The following is a 20,708-nucleotide window of genomic DNA, read 5'->3' on the forward strand; positions in this document are numbered from 1 at the left end:
CAAAAAAGACCAGACATTTGTCCTATTTCTTTGTCTTTGTTCTTGAATGTGGAGTAGATGTCTGAACCTTAGCTCTTATTGGTTCCTCTGACGCATGCCTTTGGATTGTTTGGGTTTAATTCTGCTTTAAATAGCTGTGTTTGATCTCTCTTTTGAGCTACACCACATACTGAGTCCCTGAGTCTTAAAGGAATTACTCACAACAAAAATGTAGTTAATCAGTCAAATCTGTTTGGAATCTGAAGTATGGTTCAGTAGCAGACTTTTAGAAATGTGACTTCCTGAATTCAAAATATAAATAAATAATTAACCCTTTATTTGCAGACCCCGGTGATCCAAAATATCTGCTGAAATGAAGAATATTAAAAAGTAGTTTGTTCCTCTTTCCTGAGGTAACATCCTCTACTGTTTCTGACTTTGAAACATCGCTGAGGGTTTGATGGAATTCACTAAACCTTTAATGAGATGTGCTAATAATGTTGGCCCCTTAGTTCTGGATCACTGACCCTGCTCCAGGCTCCATCTCTCCTGAGAACACGGTTCCGCTGCTGTTCCCACTCGGTGCTCAGGTTTAACTCCCCCACGGCCAGCCTCGCACCCTTGTGTAGCTGCTCCAGAGTGGCCTGTCTCATCAGTGTTTACGACAGATGCAGATTAAAGGGGACGTATTTAGAAAAGTCACATGTTCAGTACGAGAGTTGGAGCCTGACCGCAGTCGCACTGTGGAACAAGACCACCCAATCCTTTTTATTTTTCTGGGCTGACGAGGTCAAAACATGGGATAAAATGATTTCGCTCCGCTTCATAAGTCAAGTGCAAGCACATCATTTATACCACCCCTCGTCTGAGCATCTCCCATCGCAGCGTTCATGTGAAGGGTGGGGTTGAACCATGTAAAACAGACACGACTGGAGCGGAACCGTGAGAAAACAAGAATGGAGAAATGAGAGAGCTGTGTGGATCCAGAAAGAATAAGCGGAGAAGGAACTAGCTAAAAAAGGACATGCTAAGCCCAAGCTTCTTTGTGCCTTGCCCCTTACTGCTTTGCACTGTGTGTGAGAGCTGTGTGTGTCGTTCTGAACATTGCTTTTTACACAGGGGGATATCCTTGTGGTAATTTGACGCAAACAATCACAGATGGTTCATTTAAGACTCCAGGACTGTGCTGGAAAAAGGGGGAATATGACCCCTTTTAAAGCAGCTGGACTCGTTCATAATAAGAGGTGTGTACAGATTTTGGGGTGTGTGTGTGTGTGTGTGTGTGTGTGTGTGTGTGTGTGTGTGTGTGTGTGTGTGTGTGTGTGTGTGTGTGTGTGAGAGACACTCGGTGAATGAGATTTTGTTTGCTGTGTGAAATTGGAGAGTTTTTCGTACATTCTTGAGAGGGCACATTTTCATTCAGAAAAATTCTCTGTTCTTATGAACATTAAAATAAACTCCTCCCACCTCTCTCTCTCTCCCTCCCTCTCCCTCTCTCTCTCTCTCTCTCTGTGTCTTTCTCCTCCCCTCTTTCTCTCTCTCTCTCTCTCCCTCTCTCTCACTGTCTTTCTCCTCCCTCTCTCTCTCCCTCTCCCTCTCTCTCTCTCTCTCTCTCTCTCTCTCTCACTGTCCTTCTCCTCCCCCTCACTCTCTCTCTCTATTCCTCATTCCCACTCCCGGGTTGTAATCGTTACTGGAGCGTCTTACTCACTCCTCACACACTCCTACACACAGAGACACACACTGTCCCTCTGACATCGTTCTCCTACACAAAACCTGCTTTTTCATTTCTCAGACTCTCTCTAGTCTTCCATCGCAGTGTTTTTTACTCTTTCTGGATTTTATGGGATTTATGGGATTGGTTTAAACTTGGACTTGAATTCTCTGGGTCCCTTTGGAGTTGATAAAGCAGTGTGTAGAAGGATTTACTCTCTGCTCCGTTCAGACAAAGGTAAGAAAGGATTTTGAAATGTAGTTTGAGTTGTAGTTTTTAAAGGGCTCTTTTCTTGGAAAAACTATACTTTAAACTTTACAACAAGTCAGAAACACATGGATACACTCTTTCCAGGTGTTTATAAAGTTAAAATGTGTTTGCAGTTATTCTAATGTGAATATTTTTGGCCAGATGTAGCTTTAAATATAATTCTCTGAAGCCCAAGTCTGTTCCATATGCCTCTGTTTTTTTAAAAGGGGTCCTTCTTTACACTTTTAACGATAAAAGCGTGCGATTGGTTGGAAATTCAAGCCCGCTCTAAGTTCTGTCCATTGATTGGCTGGAGAGAGTTGTGTCTAAAGCTTGACAATGAATGTTTGTGGACGGTTGACCTCTCTGCGTGGGTCGTAATACGGGGCTCGTTGTTTGAGACACATCTGTTCTGTCTGTGGGTTTAGCGTATGGCTCAGCGTCTGTTCAGCTGTAAACGCCATGTAAATACAGCTGATATATTGTTCGCTCATAACCGGGGAGACAGAGGGACTCTTCAGGTCGCGGTGGCCGTAGCACAGCTGTCAGACTTAGAGCCCGGTGTGATTTAACGAGGATGTTCAGAATTCTGCATACAGCTGTGTATTACACAAATCCACACTCTACTGGCGACTGTAAAGAGTCCTTCTAATTTACATCGGACCGTGTGAAATACTAGTCCTGATTAGTGCACAGTTATAGAGAACATGCCCCTATAGAATATGATTATAGGGGAACCACAGAGTATGATCTGGACTCTGAGACAGACTCTGTGTGTGTGTGCGTGTGTGCGTGCGTGTTAGAGGAATCTCTCAGTTTCAGGTGAGATGTTCTGTGTGGGTTTAATTTTAAACTGAAAATAGCTGTCCTCCCGTACAGACTTATTTATTTCAGTCTGAATTACGTAAAGGGAAACATGCTGCATGTGTGAAAAGTGTACTGTGTGCTAATTATCTGTCTATCTATCTATCTATCTATCTATCTATCTATCTATCTATCTATTGTTTTATCCTTATCGTTCTATCTATCTGTCTCTATCTATCTATCTATCGTTCTATCTATCTATCGTTCTTTCTATCTATCGTTCTATCTATCTATCTATCGTTCTATCTATATATCTATTGTTCTTTCTATCTATCTGTCTGTCTGTCTGTCTGTCATCCATCCATCCATCCATCCATCCATAATCTATCTTTACACTTATATAGCGCCTTTCTAGAAACCCAAGGACGCTTTACAATCCACGCGACTCAGAACACTCAATCCACACACACACTGGTGAGAAGCGGCAGCCAAACACTCACAGCGTACTCTCGACCGTCCACTTGGAGGACTGCACCAGGCACTAGGGTTTCACCCAGGACACAGCGCCAATCCATATCTGGGCACACACTCATTCACTCACACACCAGGACAGTTATTAGACAGAAGCCAATTCACCTACTTTCCATGGTTTTGGACTGTGGGAGGAAACCGGAGCCCCCGGAGGAAACCCACACAGACACAGGGAGAACATGGAAACTCCTCCCAGATGGGACTTGAACCCAAGATCTCAGCGCTGAGAGGCGAACGTGCTCACCACTAAGCCTCCGTGCTGCCCACAAAAAAAACACCAAACACCAAAAAAAAAACACGGTGTAGAGAAACTTCCAGAGTCAGAATTGTTGGCAATGGATCCAGACGTCGTCCTCTAAAGTCTCCTCACACAGTTAACAGTAGAGTAAACGTTTGTAAAAGACACTGACGTAAGACAAAGAAACACCCCCTCCCTGGGTTTGGGTCGTACCCACGGAGAAGTCTGGTTCCATTCACCAACACTGGGCCGAGTTTGTGTCCACAGCCTTCTTTACTATCGACCGCTTCAAACCAAACTACGGTCCATCACTTTGTTTAGAGCTTACACTTTGAATTATGGAGGAATTCAGAACAAAATGAGAGGAATTCATCTTTAATAAGTGCTTCCAGCTGCTGGGGGATTCAGTTCATTCTTCAGAAATGTTTTTCCTGAGTCAGTTTCTCTGTTTCTCGGCTCACATTCCTTTCATAGCTGCGTGGAGGCCAGGAGGAGAAAATGGGCCTAGACGGGGACACACACACACACACACACACTCCACTTACAGCTACTCATATTATTGTTTTGGTGGATTGTGTGCGCACTGTGAGATCTCCTTTCTAAAAATGGAAGGCTGTATGTCATTAAAATGTCACCGGTGAGAACAGGACTGTGTTAATGTCATGTCCCAAGGTTTATCACCTCTGTATGACCTCTGTTTACTCGGTGAATGTGTAGGGTTGCCTTAAAGTGTATTATTACAAATGTAACGTGACTTTGTAGAGCATTTTCTCGATTGTTTTTTAATGTTATTATTTCATTAGCCGTGGAAAGGGAGGGAAAAGTAAGTGTCAGTGTTGAACCCCTCTGAAGTAGACGTTTGGCTGTAGCTCTTGTCTTAAGCCTAGTTTTATGGGGATAAAGTGTGTCATATTAAGTCCTTCTCTGTTTTGTTTATCTTTTAGGTGCTGGATGGTATTCCCTTTTATTAAGAATGCTGTGAGGACTCGCTCTGTAATACACATGACGCAGTGAGGACCCCCCGTCTGTAGCGAACACACAGGATGCTCTGAGAGTGCGATGGCGTCTGTTGTGGCCAGGGGGGCTCGGGCAGGTCAGACCATGGTGTTGAAGGGGGTGGATCCTGAGACCTGTATGATCGTCTTTAAAAACCACTGGGCTCAGGTAAACACCGGATCTGTCGGAATAAATGTTCACATGTTGTTTATTGCTTTATTGTGGATTCTCTTCCACAAAATGGTATTTTTTTTATTTGTTGTTTTCTTTGTTCTCGTCATTTTTTATCCTCATCGTCTTTAGCTTTGTCCTTTATTTTGTCCTTGTCCTCTTCATTTTCTTTGCCTTTGTGTTCTTCTTCCTTGTCACCAGTTTTATCATTTTCTCCGTCTTCATGGTCTTTTTCTTCATCATCGTAATTTGTCTTTCTTTTGTAAACGTATGATCATACATTTTTACATTTTAACCACTTTCTATTATTGCAATTTTTGTTTTTACTTTAACAGCACATTTAAAATAGAGAGGGACATTATTACAGTACACAAAATTGTATGCAATATAATTGATGCTGTAAAAGTGCTGTTAAATCTTTTCTTTTTCATTCTCTCACCCTCTCTCTCTCTCTCTCTCTCTCTCCCTTTCTCTCTTTTTCTCTCTCTATCTCTCGCTCTCTCTGTCATTCTCTCTCTTCCTTTTTTCTCTCTTTCTTTTTTCTCTCTCTTTCTTTCTTTCTCTCTCTCTTTATCTTTCTTTCGCACTCTGTCTCTCTCTCTTTTTTTCCCTCTCTCTCTTTCTTTCTTTCTCTCTCTTTTTTCTCTCTCTTTATCTCCTCTCTCACTCTTTCTTTCTCTCACTCTTTATCTCCTCTCTCCTTCTTTCTTTCTTTCTCTCTCTTGCACTTTCTCTCTCTTTCTTATTTTCTCTCTATCTCTCTTTTGCTCTCTTTCTCTTTTCTCTCTCTTTCTTTCTTTCTCTTTTTTCTCTTTCTTTCTCTCTCTCTCTCTCTCTATCTCCTCTCTCTCACTCTTTCTTTCTCTCACTCTTTATCTCCTCTTTCTTTCTCTCTCTTGCACTTTCTTTCTCTCTTTCTTTCTTTCTTTTTTTCTCTCTATCTATATTTTGCTCTCTCTCTCTCCCTCTCTCTTTAAGGTGGTGAAGATCCTGGAGAAGCATGACCCTTTACGAAGTGTCAGTGGTGGTGGTCTGGGGATGGCCATTGGTCCCAGTGTCCTGCGTGCCGGGACGATCCCGAGCGATGAGGCAAGTGCAGTGCAGAATTATGTGGAGCACATGCTACTGCTGCTAATGGAGGAGCCAAGTGGAGAGAACGGGGCCATGGGACCCATCCTGGAGTTTGTGGTGATGGAGAATGTGATGGAGAGGCTCTTTATCTGGAGCTTGAGGAGAGAGTTCACCGATGAGATGAAGCTGGATCAGCTGAAGATGTACGAGATGCTGATAGGTCAAGCCAGACAACCGCTGCTACATCACAAACCCATCCTCAGACCACTCATGATGCTGTTGTCCGCCTGCTCTGGAACTGTGGTATGCATTCATCAGAGGAATAAGGGTTCACAGAATAGTCTGGGGTTGCTGTATTCATTAATATTTCTTTTATAATCACACAAATGGCTACCTGTGTGGTCCAGCCCTACTGCTTTCACACAGACAAATGCTGTGTACATGTAGCATACTCAGTGAAATAAAATAAATCTTCATTGTTGTCTGTGTGCTGCAGGGTACAGTGGGTATAGCGGGTACAGCCGGCACTGTGGAGGCAGAGCTTGTGTTGCTGTTGAACCAGCTATGCTGCGTTCTGGCCAGAGACCCATCCATCTTGGAGCTGTTCTTCCACACCAGCGAGGACCAGGGTGCAGCCAACTTCCTGATCTTCTCGCTGCTGATCCCCTTCTTGCACAGAGAAGGTGCTGTGGGCCAGCAGGCCAGGGACGCTCTGCTCCTCATCATGGCCCTGTCTGCAGAAAACTGCCTAGTGGCCAAACACATTGCAGAGAACACCTACTTCTGTCCGGTAAAAGATTTCATCTGAATATAACCTCATTTTATCTTGAATAGATGTTAACTTCTGAAAATGGTGTATATTTCTGTTTTGGGAAGAGCTTTTAGCTTGTTTCTTGTGTCTTTGTGTATGTCCACGACATTTAGTCAACATTTCAGAATGTTGTAGTTCTTATATTTTTATAAAACTCCTGATAACCAGCTGTTAAAAAAAAAAAAAAAAAAAGTACTGTATTAAAGACTGAGCATAGACGCGTCAAATGAAGCATTAGATAACATTCATTCATTCATTATCTGTAACCCTTATCCAGTTCAGGGTCACGGTGGGTCCAGAGCCTACCTGGAATCATTGGGCGCAAGGTGGGAATACACCTTGGAGGGGGCGCCACACACACACACACACACACACATTCACACCTACGGTCACTTTTGAGTCACCAATCCACCTACCAACGTGTGTTTTTGGACTGTGGGAGGAAACCGAGCACCCGGAGGAAACCCAAGCAGACACAGGGAGAACACACCACACTCCTCACAGACAGTCACCCGGAGGAAACCCACACAGACACAGGGAGAACACACCACACTCCTCACAGACAGTCACCCGGAGGAAACCCACGCAGACACAGGGAGAACACACCACACTCCTCACAGACAGTCACCCGGAGCGGGAATCGAACCCACAACCTCCAGGCCCCTGGAGCTGTGTGACTGCGACACCTACCTGCTGCACCACCGTGCCGCCCTACTAGATTTAACAGACGAAATTAAAATAATTTAATATTTCCAGCCCAACACATTGTATATATAAAACCCAATCCACACAATGGATTACCTTATACCACACCTCGTATTACATGGATTATGCTGTTATACTGTCATTTACACTGATGTATAAATTATAATAGAATGTTGAATACAAAGAAGGAGTCATCGGGGGAAAAAGCTGACACACAGAAATGTTTTTTACTTTAAAATTGTGCTCTGTGAAGCTCTGTAACAGACGTGATCCACTAACATTTGTTTACATCAGTGAATGGCCAAATGTAGTAAAGAAAACTGAGAGGTTATTTGCAGTATTTTTACTTTTCTCCTTTGGCTTTCAGTTTCAGAATTATTAACCCTTTAAATGGTTAAACTTAAATGGGTAAACTGTGTTATTCCATTGACAGATATTTTTTTTTAATTCAAAAAATAACATAAAATGATGCTTAAAAGAAGCAAAAATATCTGCCACTGGAATAAGACACTTACTGTAGACACACTTATTATATTCTTACAACAATTCCCAAATGAGTAACGCTACATATTTTGACTAGAGTTAAGTAAGTTTTACTTGCTTAGATTTAATTTTTTGCAGCGCATACAGTCAGAACACACAGACACACTCAGGTCTTTAAAATGCCTGTTGTTTTAAGCGGCGTCTGTGTGTTTGCTCCAGTAACTATTCTTTGTAAAGTTCTACACCAAATTCACACTGATTTGATAATGTTGGCTGTGGAAGGTTGTTTCCCGAAGGTGGATGCTGTGTGAAATGATGATGCAGATAAAAATGAACATGTTCACTGTGCGTCAAATTACACTTTTATTGTTTAACAGGGCAAAACAAACAAGCCCAGAACTGGCTGTACTGGCTCGGATGAGACGAAAACCCTGTACTCATCAAACAAGTGTCAGTCACAAGTTCTGAATCCTAAACAAACTGTTACAGGAAGTGCTCCTGAAAATATTTGCATGTTCGTCGTATCGCACTTCAGTACTTAACCCTACAGCCAGCACTTGGCATTGGGAATTGGGCATGGAGACCTTATCATTAGCTTAGAGTTGACCATTGAACTGGATGTTCTACGAGCATAGTCGGGATGTGCACAGGTAAAATAATCAGGTCTAAACTTGAATGTAAAGGTGTGTGTTGGAGCCGTGTTGGTGCATGTGTGCTGTGGTTGGTTATATAATGGCGCCAGGGATTAGTGTATTATTAGGGAATGTATCACGCTTAAACAGATGGAGATCCAACCGTCAATCACAACTATAAGGTGTTTATTCAGATAAAACTCCATCACATACACACACCCTCTTTACCTGTTCTGAGCTGTGTTGCCTGAGGGAACAGAAGCATTATACAATTATATAATTATATAGCATTACAAACTTCATCTGGTACTCAAATTTAGTTGGCTGAGGCAAACCTGGGCCTTTCTCACGAAACGGCCTCATCCCATGTCCATAAATCACATACACACACACACACACACACACACACACACACACACAAACCTTCCTATGTCACTGAGGTTAACACCTCATATCTCCATTTTTGCCATTTTTTTACATTCATTTGAAAGCACCATTTCTGCTAAGGAAAAGCAATAGAAATCTGCCATTTGAGTGTATTTGGAGGACAGTGGATAGCTTATGTTTATTTCGTTGTTAATTTCTGACTCTCTCTGTGTGTGTGTGTGTGTGTGTGTGTGTGTGTGTGTGTGTGTGTGTGTGTGTGTGTGTGTGTGTGTGTGTGTGTGTGTGTGTGTGCGTGTGTGCGTGCGTGCGCGTGCGTGTGCATCTGTCTAGGTGTTAGCCACAGGTTTGAGTGGACTCTATTCATCTTTACCCACGAAAATGGAAGTGCCCAGTGAAGACTGGCACTGCATAAACAGGGAAGACTGGCAACAGGTGCCCGCTCTCATCCAGTTCCTCAACTCCCTTGAGTTCTGTAATGCAGTCATGCAGGTAAGCACACCTTGTGACAGTTCATTTTTAGACTAGTTATCATTGAGACGGATAGGAGGCGGAGAAAGACATGAGAAAGTAAAGGAAAAGTAGATGTACTTCTTTTTTTTTTGGGTTATTGGTGTAGTGTTTCAAAAAGAGTTCATATATCATGTATGGTAACTGCTGCAAAATTGTGGCCATTTTGACTTCAATATGGTTGTGATGTCACAACCATTAACTCCATTATAATACACTGATAACTATAATAAATAGAAATGGTTGGTGTGGGTTTGTAATTTGGAATTCTATACACAAGTGTACTTTATACATTTAATACATTGTTATTTTATTTTGCTGTGGGTCCACTCATTAACGCAGATGCTGTTTTGTTTTTTTCTGCAGGTTGCTCATCCATCCATTAGAGATCAGCTGGTTGGTTACATATTTAATGGTTTTCTAGTTCCTGTTGTAGCCCCAGCACTGCATAAAGTGAGTGTCCTCTGGCAGTACAGGTTTCTTACTATTTATGATGCAATAGAGAGCCTGAATGTTTCTTAAATTAGGAAAAAAGTTAGATTAATTGAAGAAAAATTAGACTCTACATAAAATACAGGAGGTCCTCGGGTTACGTCAGTCCCGAGTTACGATGTTTTGTAGTTATGACACATCTCCCATTTACTGTATAAAGCCTTGTTTCGACGTAAGTGGTTTTGCGTCGTAAACGTCGTAACGTGAACTTCGTGTGTGGTGTGTGCGGCGCGGCGGAAGAATACACGGCTACACGGCTCAGGACCGAGGAGGATAGGTGTTAGGATAGGATAAGTGCTTACCGTACGTTATTTACATACAGTATGTACGTATGTTCCGACTTCAACAAAAAATCGGTTTACGACGCGACGTAGGAACGGATCAACGTCGTAAGTCGAGGACCCCCTTTATACTACATTTCCACTACACAAAAACTAACACTACTTGGCTGTTATTAAATCACTGTAAAGAAGTGGTTTATTGCTGTATTCTTAGCTTAAATATATACTTTATGATATATATATATATTCTATATTTATATATAGAATAGCTGTGTTCATTCAGCGATTGTGTTTTTTTTGTAGCTGACCTTGGAGGAAGTGATGACCACCACTGCGTACCTGGACCTGTTTTTGCGGAGTGTAACTGAACCTGCTCTTCTTCACACCTTTCTCAGCTTCATCCTCCTCCATCGCCATGACAATGTCCACATCCTGGACACACTTGTCAGTCGCATTAACACACCTTTCCAGGTACAAATTCTAAAGAACTGTTGTACAACTGGTCACTTTGGGCCTGAAGGACTTTGCACACAGAACTTGGTGATTATTTGGTATAATACATAATACATCATTTTTGACATCAAAACTATACACACAAGGAGTGCCAATGGTTGTTTTTTGTGATGCGTACAGCCAAACAAAAACAAATGATGCTCTAAAGCCCTTTCAAAAGCAAACACGGGTAGATTACTTTCTATTTTGGAAATTGTCAAAGTTCGAAGGAGAGTTTAAACTGCGTCAGTCAGGAGCTGAAACATTTTGAGAACACTTACATATAACGTTATATCTCTGTACCCTAGTCTAAGCTCATTGTGTTAATAAATATCCCACTGGTGAAGTGAGCTAAACCTGGTGAACATTTCCAAGAGCTCAACAGAATGTGAAATGACCAGTTTCTGTTGTTTAATGTGTTGGACGTGAAAGATACGATCAGTTCTGTATGTAGTATGTGAACTTAGATTAATTTATCGATGCCCAAATGCATTGTTTTTGGTGTGTAAAGACCTTTTTGACATCTGTTGATACTGAGTTCATTTTACATACTAATGAACGTGTAATTACTTAAATGACTAACTAATTTCTCCTGTGATTCAGTTGGGGACGGTGTCCCTGGCTCTTTTTCAGACTCTGATTGGCCTTTACTGTGAGGATGTAATGCTCCAGCTCATCCTAAAGTGAGTACAGTGAGCCCTCTGTATCGGCAGGTTCCTCATCTGCAAATTCAAACTACTGTGGACCACAATATTTTTATAGTAAATGTCAAAAGTTCCAAGCACCCTCTGCGTTAGCTTCCTTCCATTTCATATGTGCTCTGTCTCTATCGCTCATAGTTTAGTAAGGTTGAGCTCACGTGGTGTTTGTCACTACATGTTTGTGTGGAGTTTACCAACTATTTACATAGCATTTACATAGTATTAGACTGTGAGACATTGCAGTGAACACAGGCCTGTTCAACTGTGGGTTAAACAAAACCTGCAGTGGGTGGCCACAAATTGGGTACTATAAAGTGTGTGTGTGTGTGTGTGTGTGTGTGTGTGTGTGTGTGTGTGTGTGTGTGTGTGTGTGTGAAGCATGGTATATGAACTACTACTTCATCTTCATATTCCTGTTCTTCTCCTTCTTCATATTAAGTTGTAGTTATTGTTATTAATGTTCCGTTTCATGCAGGTATCTGATCCCATGTAATCACATGATGCTGAGTCAGAGGTGTGTTCTGAAAGAGAGAGACTGTTACTCTGTATCTGCTGGGAAAATCCTTGCCTTAACTCCATCCTGCTGCTCCCCAGAGACCAGCCCTCCACCTCTCCGCCACCTTCAATCCATCCTCTGGTCCAAACACAACCACGCGTCACAGCAGAGCAACACTGGTATTGTACACGATACACTAAAATATTATTATACACCTCACAGTATCACAGAATCACACAGCTTTTTTAATGTTTTTTATTTCATTCAGTAATCATTTTGAATAATAACTAGCTAATACAAATAATTAATGGAATAAAATATTTAACTGTGCAATCTTTAGAATGTACTGTTATGAATATTAGTTTTACTAGAATTCATTTTGGATATAACTTTATTCTCTTTAATAATTATGATATGGCATCATTTTAGGTCTTAATTGTAATAGAACTAGTTTAATGTTTGGTATCAGTTTCTTCAGATTTTCTGATGAACTGTGAACTGACACGCTGGTCTTTTCTCAGACTCGTGCTGGTGATTAGTAAAAACTTGACAGAGTATATTAGGATCAGATGTTCCTCAGATTGCTGAAGTGCCTGCAGTTCCCTTTGTTCTATAGTTTCACTTTGTTTTCTGCAAATTGAGTCGACAGGAAAGCTTCAGCAGGTTTTCACCTGAATGTTTCCCACACGACTACTTTATTTATACATACCATAATATTCTGTATTCCCTGGGATATTCATGGTGTAAATCAAAGAAAGATATGTACTCACCATTTGATATCTCTCCAGTCTGTTAGAGTGATGGAAACTGGTCTAATGTCAAGTGTATATAGATAAGTAAAAACACAAAAACAAAGTGGCTCAGTCACACATGCTAGGCTTCCTCCCTCCACCTCTCTCTCTCTCACTCATCAACAACAACAGTCGTTTTTTCCTCTAACATACCGTTCTACCTTAAACCATACTGAGCTTCCGAATGTAAACAAACCAGAGTGAACTACAGTTCCACACAATCATAGACATTGCCTTTAAGGAGTTTATAAGTTTGGTGTTGACTGTTTCCTGAGTAACGGTAGACCTCCGCCCCATTTTGAGAATTCATATTTGAATATTCTGATAACTGCAAAAATTTGATAAGTAAGTTTTCATTGGTGTGCTTTTAAAGCCACTCGCTGTTACAATTAGATATGTATTGATTTTTCAGAAACGATGCATGCGTTCATGGGTGGAGAGGATGAAGACCCCGGTGACTCCTGTGTGATTGGCTGTGAGGTTTACTTAGACGTCAGTTACCTGCACTATTTGTCTGATGCCAGGAATCGGATTAGCAGCTGTTTGAAGGCATGCAGAGTGTGGTCTGCTCCGTATGATGGAGAAAACCCACCTCCTGACCAATACCAGCCAGAAGAGGGGTTTCGGATCAGGCCTTTAAGCGCCCCCCAGAGGCCGAAAGGGACTCAGGTCAACTCTCAGACTCTTGCCGACCTCACTGCTGCATCTGGACTCGAGCTGGAGTGGGATGACAGCTACGATGCTGGTTCCGGTCAAGAAAAGACAGAAGAAGAGACAAAAGTCCCAGAGGAGCCTCCTAAACACATACAGGAATTACGGAGGACTGCGATTATGATTGTTAAAGGTTCCTATATTGAGGAGTCCGATTTCCAGAATGATGTACTGGTGTATAACTTAGTGGCTCAGCAGGATGCTCAAGACTCTGCTATGGTTAAGCCCAACCACATTTTGGAAAAGACTGAAAAAACGGGAAATCATATTCAGAATACTGAGTCTGACTCATCAGACAAGAAACCTCAAGTCTGTAATGGTTTGAACATCAATCAGAACTCCACAGATGCAACTCACTCCAAAGACAAGGATGGAGCCCATCCAACTCATTCCAGATCTCCAGAAGGAGAAGACTTGGTCACTCAGTACGAGGAATTAATCCGGACTCTTGTAGCTGAAGCTAGCAGTCCGATAAAATCCGACAAAGACCCGAAGAGTCCGGTAGAGCCGATGGAAGAGGATGGTGAAGTGGACTTCAGCTCGTTCTCAGCAGAAACACCCGAACCAGAAAAGATCTCCTCGCCCTTTGGGACCAAGCCTCACGGTGGCAGCAGGAACCATTCCATTCCTTTCACTGGTATTCTTCCTGTTTAAATACATAATAATGCATAATTAAAAAGCTGCAGTAGAATTTGAAAATGTTTTAGAAGCATTTAGACGTGTCTCATTACAGCATTTCTGTCCAATATTAACATTTGAAGTCAAGAATATTTGTTTTAAGCCTTATTTCACCAGCTGCTGTTTTACATTGTGTGAGCATCTCAGTAATGAGTCTGGATCTACTCAGGCCACACAAAGGACGGTCTTGACCTTCACTTGCTATGTGTCTGTGTGTTTGTGTTTGTGCAGGTCCGTTTGTGAGTGTATTACTCTCTCGCTTGGAGAACATGTTGGATAATTCTCTGCCTGTGAATCTGTTGTTGACTGGAATCATGGCTCAGTTAGCGGCCTATCCTCAGCCTTTACTGCGCTCCTTTCTGCTCAATACAAACATGGTCTTCCAGCCCAGCGTCCGATCTCTCTATCAGGTACGGCACCTCCAATCGTCCCACAATTGTTAATACAGTACAGGGATCGACTGGAATCAAGATTGACACTTGACTATTACATAGATCACTACAATTAGTCAGAAACTAACAGTCCTTAACAGTCTCCTCAGTATAGGGTCATTACCACCCACACATACAGTACCAGTCAAATGTTGGGACACACCCACTCAAGGTGGGGGATTTCCTTTGTTTTGGGCCATTTTCCACATTGTGTGAGTGACCCCCTACAGATTATAATTCAGTATGTGAATGTTATTATCTCTAATCACTCACAATGTGACAGAAAGGAGAGTGAGGAATCCCTCCAAAGCTCAGAAAACAAACCACAAACTTCCCAAAATGGTGAGAAACAAGGCTCATCCCTGTCTCCTGGATCCAGAGCTGGTGTAACAGCGTTCCTCTGGGTCTCATACATAATTTACAGCACAGCTCGGTTTGTAAACAAGAAAATCAAATGAAGCAGCAGCAGACACACATCAGAGGGCGGGACGGAGACGAGATGAAAGAGAATCAGACTGAATGATGTTCTGCAGCAGTCTCTGATAAAGCACAGGAAGGAGTTAATCTCATGTCTGTTCTTTCTTTAAAAACAAAAAAAGCCTCATTAGAAGAAGCTTCTGACTTGAACCATTACGGATGTAATCATCATTTATATTCATCAGCAGATCTTATACATTTCCTTCAGCCTTTTTTACAGTAATGTCAGCGTGTTAAACACTGTGTTTTAACGTCATAAAGACTGTAATCTCACAGCTTGGTGTAGAAGAGGAAAATGGTAAATGATTCTTTGAATCATTTTCTTTTAAATTCTGAATCAATTCACGAGAAATGTCATATAACGAAACTTCCACTAATGCACGTTTGCAGTGAATACACAAAAAAACTGTTATTTAATGATCATTTTGATTTGATAATTTATATTTTTCAAACTCCAGGTTATATATATAACTAAATAGTCATATTACTATCGAATGTGAGCTTTAGATAAGGTATAAATTCAAAGTGTATTGTTGGAAGGTGAGTGGAGAGAAAAGTCATTTGATGGGTACAGTGTGATTGGATTGAATATTTGAATTACATTTGTCTGAATATTTTAAATTTGAATTAATTTTGGATGGCACTGATAAACTTGAAATTTTATGGTGGTAGAGTATCCATTCATTCATTGTCTGTAACCCTTATCCAGTTCAGGGTCACGGTGGGTCCAGAGCCTACCTGGAATCATTGGGCGCAAGGCGGGAAAACACCCTGGAGGGGGCGCCAGTCCTTCACAGGGCAACACACACACACACACATTCACTCACACACTCACACCTACGGACACTTTTGAGTCACCAATCCACCTACCAACGTGTGTTTTTGGACTGTGAGAGGTAACCAAAGCACCCTGAGGAAACCCACGCAGACACAGGGAGAACACACCACACTCCTCACAGACAGTCACTCGGAGGAAACCCACGCAGACACAGAAAACACACCACACTCCTCACAGATGGTCACCCGGAGGAAACCCACGCAGACACAGGGAGAACACACCACACTCCTCACAGACAGTCACCCGGAGCGGGAATCGAACCCACAACCTCCAGGCCCCTGGAGCTGTGTGACTGCGACACTAACCTGCTGCACCACCGTGCCGCCCGTGGTAGAATATTCAGAATTGAAAAATTTTAAAAATACGAATCTAGGCCAAGAGTCAACCTGCAGGCTTCTTAGTGCCGTGTGTAATGGAGGCCTCATCTAAAATTGCAATCTGAAATCTTTAGACTTGAATTTGTTGGTCTGTATTTTTTTATTTTTTAAATCAGACTTTTTGTTTTACTCTTAATTTTAATAATCAGATTTTTTTAAATGTGAAATTTTCAAATCTGAATATTTTCACAGCAAAATTTCAATTTTAAAAATTTCAATATTTTTTCAATTTTGCCGTACAAAAAAAATTTATTTTTTAAAAAAATTTAATAAAAAATAAATTTAAAATATTGAAACAAATATAATTTAAATATTCTAAATTCAGATTCAAAAACGTATGTCATTGATTCAGCCCCATAGACTGAGCTATTGGTTAGGGTTAGGGTTCCAGTAAGTAAACAAAAAGCTAAAATGCAGGATAAAAACCCGAGTGTGTGTGGTGGGGTCTGTTTGTACCAGACTGTGGACTGGTGCACTGTGCTACTGACTAATAAAGCAGCCTGACGGCCTGAGGAAGATGATGTTCGGGAACTAGCTGGTTCTGGTCTTTATCCTGGTTCCACCTGTGACTGGGCAGCAGTGAAAACAGACGTTGGCTTGGGTGGGTGGAGTCACAGAGTTAATAAACAACTTTGGCTAATTGGTCCAGAGTGAAGTCGTGTTAAATACACTCAAATAGAACTTAAACAGAACACCACTAGCCACCATAGAATTGTAGGGACAGCACTGGGTTCATGGGCAGGATTAGCAAGTGGCTCCACAATGTTTCAATTTAATTGTATGTTTACCGACATATCCACTAGACGTTGCATATTTTGACTCTTACCTATTGCTGTTTTAATTTTACACACTTTTAAAAATGGTTATATTTTGCTGCAGGTCCTGGCCTCTGTGAAAAACCAGATTGAGCAGCTGTCAGCAACAAGGAAGGACTTCCCAGAACTCCTCACAGCGGCTCAGCAGTGTTTGCTCGCCAGAGAGACTTCCCTCAGAGCTCAAGGTCTTTATATAGCTTTAATAAGTGTTTTTTTGCTTGGTGTAAGTACTAACAGAAGCTGGTGAAATACATATAATAATTTATTGTAGTCTTACACTAAGCTTAAATAAAAAATATTTAAGAAAGTTGAGGGGAAGTTCCCTTTACGTAATAAATATAACTCAAGTAACTTCTTACCATTTGGTACACATTTATATGGTGTAGAGAATAAGCTCATGTAGAATGTAAATGTAGTAATACCAATAATAAATGATATAATTTAATAAAGTAAACAGTGTAACTCTACCATCTACAGGGGGTCGTCGACTTACGACGTTGATCCGTTCCTACGTCGCGTCGTAAACCGATTTTCGGTGTAAGTCGGAACATACGTACATACTGTACGTAAATAATATACTGTAAGCACTTGTCATATCCTAACACCTATCCTCCTCGGTCCCGAGCCACGTAACCGTGCATTCTTCCGCCGCGCCGTACACACCACACACGAAGTTCACGTTACGACGTTTACGACGCAAAACCACTTACGTCGAAACAAGACTTTATACAGTAAATGGGAGATGTGTCGTAACCACGAAACATCGTAACTCGGGACTGACGTAACCCGAGGACCTCCTGTATATAATATAATGCATTGTATTCATGAAAAGAGAAAATCTAAATAACTTGAGCTTGGTTTCTTAGATTAAATTTTGTTTATTCCATTATTTAATCGACCATTTTATTACAACAGAAAACTAACCGATTAATCTCTGGTTTAGATTTCCTTCCAGGCTCCAAAAGCCCTCAGAATACAGAGCGGTTCTCTGGTTTCAGCGCAGGAAGAACCCTGAAGAACCTGAACGTCCAGCCCAAAACCATAATTCCCCCAAACAGAACTGAGGTCTATGCCACAGTCATCTTCACAGAGTTCCTCAAAGAGCTAGCGGCTATCGCTCAGGAACACTCCATACTCTCCCACCATCCCACAGAGGAGTAAAGACATCGGTACGGTGGTCCAGAGCGGCAAAACACAAAGTACAAATTTCTGTTCTCGTATTAAACGTTATTAGGTCACTGTTTTTGTTTTTTGTTGTTTGTTTTTTAAGCTTGCTTCTGTGGACCACTGTACATTTCACTGCTTTAAAACATTTTAGATTTATGTTTTTTTTAATCCGAAGCTCTCAGTACTACTCCATAAAGAAAATACCTCTTGAACCCATGGATGTCTTTGTACAGCTTATTTTTATGGTTAGACACGGAAGGGGTTTCAGTTTTCAGCCTTTAGGGTCTACTTCAAACCTTTTTATGCTCAGACTCAGTTCGATGTACAGAGGAACATTACATTCAGTGATTGTCTGGTTGCAGTGAAGGGGCAGGTTGACCCAAATACGCTGAATACTCCACACCAAAGACTGAAAGAGGAGAACATCCAGCCTAGTATCCGCAGGAGGGGATGTGATTAAATCATCTGTAATGGCGTCCCGGCCTTGTTTATTTTCTAAGTGAATGAAAGTGAACATTTCCTCTTGTGATTCCCCTGATCCTTGGACTTATCAGCTACTCTAATTATGAAGGAACAACGAGGATTTCTGGAACTTATTGAAGTAGAAAAGGGGATTTCATTTTCTAAATCATTTGTATTTATTTACTGAGTTTAAAAAATTAATATATAACTAAAACATAAAATATATTAAGTGCCAAAACATTTGCACGGGTCTCATTTTTTATTGTATTTATGATTAGATCTCCCCAGATTGTTAAATTCAGTAAAACATAAGTAAATTGTGTTCTCTGTAGAGGATGTGTTCAGTTATTTTCACTTAGAAAATGAAAAAACTAAACAAAAACTTGAACAGGGCACCAGCGCACACAACTGTAATGTAATGGCCTTAATTATAGAAAGCAGTGCCTTCTTCCTCTTATCTACAGTACAATGCTGCAGCTGTTTCTACAGACGTTTGCTTGTTTAACGGAGATAAACATGTTAACAAAGAATAGATTACATTCAGGTGTTCCACAGAGTGCACGGCGATGTTTAAAATAAACCTAATACAGAATCATTGGTGCCTCCAGGCCACTAGGTGTCAGTACAACGTCTGTTTGGTAACATGAAAAAATAACTATTGCTCCTTTAAGGTTTTGTTTTGGTGACGTCTTTTAAACGTTGTATTAGTAATAAGAGGGACACGATGAACAGTTGACTGTGTGCATTTTGTAAACAACAACAACAGGTCAAGTGTAATTTCTAAAAAAAAAAAAAAACGCATCAAAACTGTATTTTTTTCAGTCAGGCCCTTGTCAGAGTACTTTGCACATGTTTGTGTTTTTTTTAGTTAAATGTTTGATGTTGGCGCTGTCAGAATCACTGTAATCATTAGTTGGGATTGTTGTTTTCAGTGGGGGAGGGTATTTAACTTGTTTTGTATAGAGACGCCATATTTTTTCACTGAAGATTTTATTACAGAGTTCCCTTGTGTATTTCTTTGTCTTCTTAGCTACAACTGTTAATGACAGAGTGATGTGTATCTGCACCAAACATACAGTTCGGTTGTATATAAACTGTGCACACATTTAGTTTGGGTGGAGAGTAAGTTGATGCAATGTTAAATACACGTACAACACCATTAGACTTGTTCTAGTTTTTCCTGCAATTATTCACAAATTCCCTGATTGTTTTGTAGCTACTGCAGCAAGAGTTGAAAAAATCCTGTTCAATCGAATGACAAAATTTAGAGCACAACTAAAGTTTCAGGGGCAAAAAAGACAACAACGTTATTATTTGACATTTACAAGTGTTTTATACTTTAAAAATCCAAGTTTTATCATTTGTATGGTTCTGGTTCATTAAGTAAGTAACAGCCTCAGGGAGATTCGCAGTTTTCTCCTGGTTTAGCTGATTTAACTGTTCTCCAAGTTTGCTGAAATTTAATGTCATTGTGTTAGCGATGGTAGTGGGTTTAGCTATTGCCCCCCCCCCCAACCCCCCACCCCACACCCATCTTGCGTAGTTTAGATTCGCTACAATAACAAAATGCAGCTTAGCAGCTAAAAACCTAACATTACACAGTGACTGTAATCTCTACAGTCTCTCATTAGTTTAAATGGAGTTTTCACCAGTGTTCTGCAAAGCTTGTTTAACCTAGCAACAGTAACTATGAAAGAACATGTGTGGGAGGAGCCTGATTACATTTATAAATCAAAGGTAATGTTAACAGCAAAAAGTGCTCTTGATGCCTTAATTTTAGTACACCGTCTTTCATAAGTAATAATTTTATAGTGAACTCTCAAAAAATAAATAATTTTTAAAAATCTAAATGTCAAAATTAGAATTTTTAATTAAAATTGTTCTTCGTGAAGGAATGAAATATGCCATACAATGTACTATAGGTCTGATCATTTTGATCAAATGCTATTTGTTACTGAGTAATTACATTAAAAAATGTAATGTAAATTGGTTTTTTTTTTTTTAAATCGGGTATATTTTTTACAGCTGTAAAACAAAGACTAATTGCGATGTTCTGTTACTTTTGTAAATGATTGTAGTGTTCAGGGAGTAAAACTGCATGAAATGACAATCTATTGAGATTTATTAGTTAAATCTGTAAAACTGGCCTTTTTAATGTGATCTAAATGAATGTAACGTGCTCTGAAACGCACAAAAAAACCCTTGTGAATAAAGATCCCTT

The 20,708-nt window shown here is 40.7% G+C and overlaps 1 protein-coding gene across 4 annotated transcripts in view; it reads left to right on the plus strand.

The window, feature by feature from the left end:
- The window catches only part of fhip1aa (FHF complex subunit HOOK interacting protein 1Aa), a 28,164-nt gene extending 7,456 nt beyond the window's left edge, over positions 1-20,708 (plus strand). For 3 of the 4 annotated variants that reach the window (XM_066660854.1, XM_066660853.1, XM_066660856.1), the window contains 12 exons: positions 4,460-4,679; positions 5,661-6,056; positions 6,250-6,543; positions 9,102-9,260; positions 9,645-9,731; positions 10,355-10,522; positions 11,147-11,226; positions 11,720-11,919; positions 12,944-13,879; positions 14,152-14,330; positions 16,923-17,043; positions 17,802-20,708. In XM_066660854.1, the coding sequence (XP_066516951.1) occupies positions 4,575-4,679; positions 5,661-6,056; positions 6,250-6,543; positions 9,102-9,260; positions 9,645-9,731; positions 10,355-10,522; positions 11,147-11,226; positions 11,720-11,919; positions 12,944-13,879; positions 14,152-14,330; positions 16,923-17,043; positions 17,802-18,019 (2,943 nt within the window). In that variant the 5' untranslated portion in view covers positions 4,460-4,574 and the 3' untranslated portion in view covers positions 18,020-20,708. Of the gene's footprint in view, positions 1-1,673; positions 1,931-4,459; positions 4,680-5,660; positions 6,057-6,249; positions 6,544-9,101; positions 9,261-9,644; positions 9,732-10,354; positions 10,523-11,146; positions 11,227-11,719; positions 11,920-12,943; positions 13,880-14,151; positions 14,331-16,922; positions 17,044-17,801 lie in introns of those variants that run through there. The other variant, XM_066660855.1, reaches the window with a different exon arrangement.

Source organism: Hoplias malabaricus, chromosome 2, assembly GCF_029633855.1.
Source record: "Hoplias malabaricus isolate fHopMal1 chromosome 2, fHopMal1.hap1, whole genome shotgun sequence".
Taxonomy (NCBI): domain Eukaryota; kingdom Metazoa; phylum Chordata; class Actinopteri; order Characiformes; family Erythrinidae; genus Hoplias; species Hoplias malabaricus.